Genomic DNA, 7,518 nt, shown 5'->3' on the forward strand with positions numbered 1-7,518 from the left:
ATGTATCACCTGATAAAGCCAGCAACAATAAACGCGAAAAGAGTTCCTAAATAATGTAATGATATTGTTTTCTACAAAGCAAGGAAAACTGCCAGTGATGTCATGCATTTTCTATAGTTTAACTCTACGTTTCCAACCTCATGATCCCGTTCAACCGTAACCGTAAACATTCCCATACCCGAACACCAAAATGCAAATCTTTTTAATATTTTAACCAACCCACTTGCGTGCGTTCAAGAACAGCTGGAACCAAGGACCGTATTGACCCCATTCGGCCAACTGGCGTTCAGGCTTCCACGAGCCAACATCAGCCATGATGGTTCGCTCAGGGTGAGGCATCATAGCAACGACTCGGCCGTCCATGCTCTTCACACCAGCAATACCCTGGGGGCTGCCGTTAGGGTTGAAGGGGTATTTCTCAGTGACGGAACCGTAGTTGTCGATGTATCGAAGGGGAATGAGACCCGAGTCGTTAATGGACGACAGGTCGCTACCGGAGAACTCGGCTCGGCCCTCACCGTGAGAAACGACGATGGGGAGTGAGGAGCCATTCAAGCCGTTGAAGAAGACTGAGTTCTCGAACTTGTCTTCAATGGTAACCATTGAGTATCGACCCTCGAATTGTGTGCTGGTGTTTTCAACTATGCCAAGTTAGCATCGGTTATTAGCTGTAAGTGAGATAAAGTAACATACCGAACGTTGGCCAGTGGTCGGCTCCAGGAATCAACTCCTTGACTACGAATTGTTAGTATCACTCAGAACACAGTGAAACAACTTTGGGACTTACGTCGAGTCAGCATCTGGCAACCGTTGCAAACACCGAATGAGAAGGTGTCGGGACGGTTGAAGAAAGCCTCAAATATCTTGCGAGCACCATCGTGCATCAGAATGGACTGCGCCCAACCGTTACCGGCGCCAAGAACATCACTGCGAAAGTTAGTATCATCTCAAGACAAAAAACAAAATGGTCAAAGTCAACCCAAGGTGAACAATTACTTACCCGTAGGAGAAGCCACCACAGGCAGCAAGACCTCGGAATCCCTCCAAGGAGAGACCGCCAAGGATGTCAGACATATGAACATCAACAGCGTCGAAACCAGCAGCTCGGAAGGCAAATGCCATTTCAGCGTAGCCGTTGACACCTTGCTCTCGGAGAATGGCAACTACGAAAAATTAGCATTCAATTGTCTGTAGTAGACGTCGGAAAACCTTACCTCTGGGCTTCTTGACCAGGCTCTTGAGGCTGATCATAGCAGGCACGCTGACATCAGCGGGATCAAACCTAAGCCTGTAGTGCAGACCAGGATCCTTGTTGTCCTGAATAGTATCGAACTCAGAGTTGGCACAGTCAGGATTGTCTCGCAGCTTCTGCATCTCGTAAGAAGTACTGGTCCACCACTGCTGGATCTTGGCGCGCTCCAGATCGACAATGGTCTTGGACTTGTACTTGACCAGAAGCGACTGCTTGCTGGTAGGACGAACGTAGCCAATAGTCTTGAGCATACCGTGAGGAGGACCACAAGTGGCGAAGCATCTCTTGAACTTTGTCTCATCACCTCGGCAGATTTGGAAAACAGCGCCCAATTCTTCATTGAAGAGAGCGTCGAGCACGTTGCCTTCCGATTCAACGAGAGTATCAAGTGAGATGTCGGCGCCAACCCGGCCAGCAAACATCATCTCGGCAACAGTAGTGAGCAAACCACCGTCGGATCGGTCGTGGTAGGCAAGAACGATGTTCTCCTGGTGAAGTTGCCACAAAGCATCGAAGTAGTCGCGAATGATTTGGACGTCCCGGACATCAGGAGACTCATCTCCAATCTGGCCAAGAGTCTGAGCAAGGGCAGAGCCACCCATAGCATGGAAGCCCTGGGCAAGATCAACAAAAATCAGCACAGACTCGCCAACCTCCTCAACACGGCGAAGCTGAGGTGTCCAGGTGCTGCGGACATCCTCGACCAAACTGAACGCGGAGATAACCAGCGATACAGGGGCAGTGACAGTGTGAGAGTCGGAGGTCTTCTTGTCCTTCCAGGAGGCTTTCATGGACAAAGAGTCCTTCCCGACAGGGATAGAAACACCGAGCTGAGGGCAGAGATCCATTCCAATGGCCTCAACAGCATCGTAAAGAGCAGCACCCTCACCAGGGTGGCCAACAGCGGCCATCCAGTTGGCAGAGAGCTTGACGCGCTTCAGATCACCATTTACAGGACCAGGCTTGATATCAGCAGCGCCGAGGTTCATCAAACTCTCAACAACGGCCATACGAGCGGAGGCAGCAGCCGAGATAAGGGCCAGGTTAGGCTTCTCACCCATTGCCATGGCTTCACCACGTCGCTTCTTGTCATCAAGACTGAAGCTGGTAAGGGTGACAGCGACATCAGCAACTGGAGTCTGCCAAGGGCCAACGAGCTGATCTCGAACGGACAGACCACCAACGGTACGGTCGCCGATAGTAATGAGGAAGTTCTTTGATCCAACTGAAGGGAGGTTGAAAACAAGCTCGGTAGCTTTGGTGACCATCTCGCCGATGTCGGAGCTGCCACACTGCTCAGTGAGGCTCTTGACGGCATCAAAGGGGCGAAGGTTCTTCTGAACGCGCTGGACATCCTTGGAAATTCGTCGTCCAGGAGGGAAAAGAACATCCATGGGAAGGTTGATGGGATCGATTGGTGGTTGGACTGTAGGCTCGCGGTCGGTCAGGACAAGCTTGGAAACACCACTCTCGTCCTTAGTAACGGCAGTTCCGACTACAGAGAAACCACATCGCTCTCGTCGACAAATGCTGGTGAAGCGGTTGAGGCCATCTCTGTTAACAAGGAGAACGTATCGCTCCTGAGATTCATTGCACCAGATCTGCAGAGGAGACATGGAGTTGTCAGCGCTCTCGACTTGTCGAAGCTCAAACTTGCCGCCAAAACCGGCATCCTTGACAAGTTCAGGTAGAGCGTTGGACAGACCACCGGCACCGACGTCATGGATGAAGGCAATGGGACTCTCGGGTCCAAGAGCAACGCAAGTGTTGATGACCATTTGAGCGCGACGTTCCATCTCAGGGTTGCCACGCTGGACACTGTCGAAGTCAAGATCCGCTGTGGCTTCGCTGCCGGCGTTGGATGAGGCAGCACCACCACCAAGACCAATCAGCATAGCAGGGCCACCGAGAACGATAACATGAGCACCCTCTTCAACGTGGCTCTCCTCTTTGAGGGCATGCTGAGGTCGTACGCTGCCGATACCACCAGCGATCATGATAGGCTTGTGGTATCCTCTGAAATCAGTGGCTTCGGATCCAGGCTCATTGGTAAGGAGTGTCCTGAAAGTACCAGTCAGTGCGGGGCGGCCGAACTCGTTGTTGAAGCGAGCGGATCCAATGGGGGCCTCCAGCATGATGTCGAGACTGGAAGCGTAGTGAGAGGGACGACCAATGTCAAGCTCCCAAGGCCTCTTGTGGCCGGGAATCAGCAGATCCGAAACCCAGAAACCAGCCAGTCCAGCCTTGGGGGAGGATCCTCGTCCGACAGCACCCTCGTCACGAATCTCACCACCGCTACCGGTTGCAGCACCTGGGAAGGGTGAGATGGCTGTTGGGTGGTTGTGAGTTTCAACCTTGATAAGAGGTTGAACAACCTCACGGGTAAGCTTCCAGCTTCCGGTGGAATAGTCCGGAGCCCAGTAATTACCCTCGTCACCAGACAGACTATGAGATGTAAGTAATTATTTCTACCCAGTCGAGCGCTGTTAACTGTGACATTAGACTTACACAGCCGCGTTGTCCGAGTAGGCACTGATGACGTATTCAGGGTTTGATTTGTGGGTGTTCTTGATCATGCCAAAGAGACTGTTATCTTGAGTGACACCGTCAATGGTCCACGAGGCATTAAAGACGTGATGTCTGCAATGCTCGGAGTTGACCTGCGCAAACATGAACAGCTCAACGTCGTTCTACTGAAATCAGTATTTGATTTTCAAAGTCGGACTTGTGACTCATACAGGAGATCGACCGAGCGCAGTGTACTGCTTGACCAGGTACTCCATGTTGGGCTGATCAAGGCCAAGACCGGCCTGCTTGTTATGGTCCTGGAGGGCAGCCAGAGGGCCTCGTTCGTCGGAAAAGATATCAACCACGACAAGCGGGTTTCGGGTGCCATGAGCGAACATGGTGTCGAGAACGGGAGGCGAAAGGCTGAAGAATTCCGTCATGCGATCATGAAGGACGTCGCGGAAGACAAGGTCCTCCTCCCCCTTGAAGGAATCCTCAAATTCGATGTGGATGACTCGGCCTCGTTCGATGCGGTTGACGGTCTTGAGGTCACAGACCAGCGCAATGCTGGTGGCCTTGGAGCTCCATGGAGAAACATTTCGAGGGCTCACGTAGATATCGATGGCCTTGTCGTTGTTGCCAGCGGATGAAGCGCTCGTGGGCTCCTCAATGGCCTCGAGAATCTTCTTGATACTGCTGAGAACGGCAGCATCCTCGGTCTCGAGGTCGAGGTAGTATTGCCAGGAGCCTGTAAGGTTGGCAACCTTGACAGGGCTCTGATCGTTGATACGCTGCACGAGCTTCTGAACTTCAGAAGCCGTGTAGCACGACTCGCCGACCAGGACGTGGTGCATTGTGAATGTAATTGCGAGTTCAAAGCAAAATACGCCTTGACGCTTGTACGTCAACGTCCTGTAGTGGGAAGAAAAAAAAATTGGCGGGGTTCCGATAAAGGCGGCAGGAGGTCCGGGTGCGGGGCAACATTACTCCGCCATGAGTCAGTGTAAGTCCCTTCTGCAATTTTGGTATCTACTTGTACTGCCTAGGTACATGGATGTATGTTTACTTTGTGACCATCTCTTTATGCCATGTTAAACCGTGGTTTCTTAGGTTATGCTCCTTCTAATTACGTGTTGCATATATTTGGAGCTCATCCCAGCACTTACAGCAATGCACGTGCCATCACCATCATCATCGCGGGGCACTTTTAATGGCGGGGTCCGCGGGGCAATGCTTCTTTCAGTTGTTGTCCCACCATGACACCAACAGAAGAGGAAGAGGGAAATGGATCCTAGGATAAAAAGGTCTACGAAATGCACCAGCGCTCAACGTAAAAGCAGGACCGTTTTCGTACAATACCGAGACTTTATTGGCGTGTATACACTGATTAGCTACCCTACATGCCCGTGCCCCAGCGCTGTGAAAACGCTTCAAGGGCGTTGGCGCTATTAAAGCAACTCATTTTTAACCTCGATGCGATTGGTTTTTTTCTGTTTAGTGAGAACTTGGTCAGTAACAGGGGTGTGATATTTCATCATTGATGAATCTTTTATTTATCTATCGAGGTGTGGTGTGGCAATATGGCTGGCCGTTTTAAAACAGGCGTACTGCCACTTAAGACAGACCGTTATTAAAGGAAAGATTGAGCTAAATCACTTGCAAGCAGAAACGAAGTTGTTTGTAGAACCAAGCTATAGATCCATACCATATTGCTTTCAGTAACTTTGATCCCTTGACAGAATATCATGGTATAGCTTCAAATTTCAACATGTAATTTCCGAATCGCGCTGCAAAACATTGCATGGTTGTGGCATTGTACATACAGCTTCCGGCTAGCAGGAGGTTGCCAGGGGCTTATCCTCAAAACAGACGTCACACACATAACTGTTTGTCTAGGATATCCCGAAAAACTTGAGACATAGTTATTACGGCATGTCTCGCGGCTAATTCAAGTGGCTGGGTAACGCTTTTGGCTTCGAGGGTCCAGGTGCGATGCATGGTCCACTACAATGGCATACAATCGGTTGCCAGAGAGTATGTCTCAGATCGTGGGATGCGCGAGACATCATTGCTTGGAAGGCGGCATGCTCCGTATCCATGAACAAGATGGAAGTCAACCAAAGGGATATTGGCCGTCTTGGTGAGCAATGTCTTACTGAATAATTTTATCTCGACTATCTATCTGTAAGTTCTGTCTACCCTGTACTCTATAAGAATAAAATAGTTTTATTTTACTTATGTATTTAAATACATTTAAACATTAATCTACTTGCAGGCCAAGTAGTATTTTATTTATGCGCCAAGTGTCTTCATTTTCTTACCAGAAAGGCAACGTGATACTGTTGTAATGACTGGTTACCTTTGTTTTCACAGATGATGCTCAGTGAAAGAATTGACGGGTCGTCGATATATCCAACAATTTAGAGCACATGACTAAGCAAAAAGGCGCAGTGGCAGAGTGGTCTAATGCGATAGACTAGAAATCTATTCTCTTCGGAGGCGTCTGTTCAAATCAGGCCTGCGTCGATCACATATCCTTTTGCATCTCGAGGGACTTTCTTTTTACTTTTTTCATTGGGCTGAGGGACATGTGTTGCTCATTGGAACTCAGGGTAGTCACTCCGTTAAAGCATGGAATAATTCTTAGTGTCTTGGATATAACTGTTTCACTTTTAATGTAGTATATCTCAAAAAAGATAATTTCACAGATATTATTTTTACATCTTTGTTAAAGCAGGCAAATAAGCTATAGTCGCAGTTGTCGATGACAGAGCTATTTTGGAGAGCTTTGGAAAATCATCTTTGATATGCGTAGACTCAGTGTAACACGGACCTCAATGTCTAGCTTATACAAATTACTGTTCTCGGTATCTCGCTAAAGTGGCAACAAGAGCAGAATGAACAAAGTAAAGATAGAGTTCAACTATAGAGCGGCTGGGCGGGTGCCAAGCGGGTGTGCTGAAGCTTTCACTGAGGCGCCAAGTTCCCATCATATGATAGTCTACCCATAGCTCCTTGTTGGCAACAGTCAAAGCTTTTATAGTTCTTATCTAAGGTTTATAGCAACGGACATAGCTGGGCCGAGACTCATGAGTAAGCTACTCCCCAGACTACGACGAGATTAACTTCCACGCTGATCAAAACCACAAAGTGAATTGATTTTCTGGTTGAACAAGGTTTCCACAACGATATCACAGTTATTTAGCCATACTATTGGGTTAATTTGTAATAAGGTAGTCGCCACATGGTAAGAATGTAATTGTCAACGGGTAAGATTGGCTGATCAAACGAATACAATGGGTTTGATCGAACAAGGATCCTGGCTGAGACCAGGGCATGATCTAGATGTCGACCTAAACCGTATGGTAAATGAGACAATCCTATGTGACTCAGTCATAAAACAGGAGAAACAGAATGCCAAAACGGATGTAATTTTTCAAAAGTGCACCGGATGTAAGTAGTTAACCTGACGATCACGTTCCTTTGGCCAGCTTTTAGACTCTAGCGTTGGTGCGATCGAAATCTTGGACGTCATATATCAATGATCAACTCACCAAGTCAGGGGATCTGGTGATCGGAGATTCTCATCATAGACAGGAGTTTTGACGGGACCAACGTGCGTGATGTGAATCTGGGTAAGGAATCCATCTGTTGACCCTATATGGTAAGTGTCGTGATATAGTTTTCGGAAATGGTGCCTGGCTTATAGACTGACGAATCGATTGCTTCAACCATATTGACAAACTCATTTTTCATGA

At 48.5% G+C, this 7,518-nt stretch overlaps 1 protein-coding gene across 1 annotated transcript; it reads right to left on the minus strand.

Moving 5' to 3' along the window:
- Nucleotides 1-210: 210 nt before the first annotated feature.
- Nucleotides 211-4,614, minus strand: FPSE_07979 (uncharacterized protein; the record flags this gene model as incomplete). Its single annotated transcript, XM_009261097.1, has 7 exons — nucleotides 211-641; nucleotides 694-735; nucleotides 788-927; nucleotides 1,001-1,163; nucleotides 1,215-3,697; nucleotides 3,761-3,942; nucleotides 3,991-4,614. 7 exons carry the CDS (start codon nucleotides 4,612-4,614, stop codon nucleotides 211-213), a joined length of 4,065 nt encoding a protein of 1,354 aa, XP_009259372.1.
- Nucleotides 4,615-7,518: the final 2,904 nt, after the last annotated feature.

This window comes from Fusarium pseudograminearum, chromosome 4, assembly GCF_000303195.2.
Source record: "Fusarium pseudograminearum CS3096 chromosome 4, whole genome shotgun sequence".
Classification (NCBI taxonomy): Eukaryota; Fungi; Ascomycota; class Sordariomycetes; order Hypocreales; family Nectriaceae; genus Fusarium; species Fusarium pseudograminearum.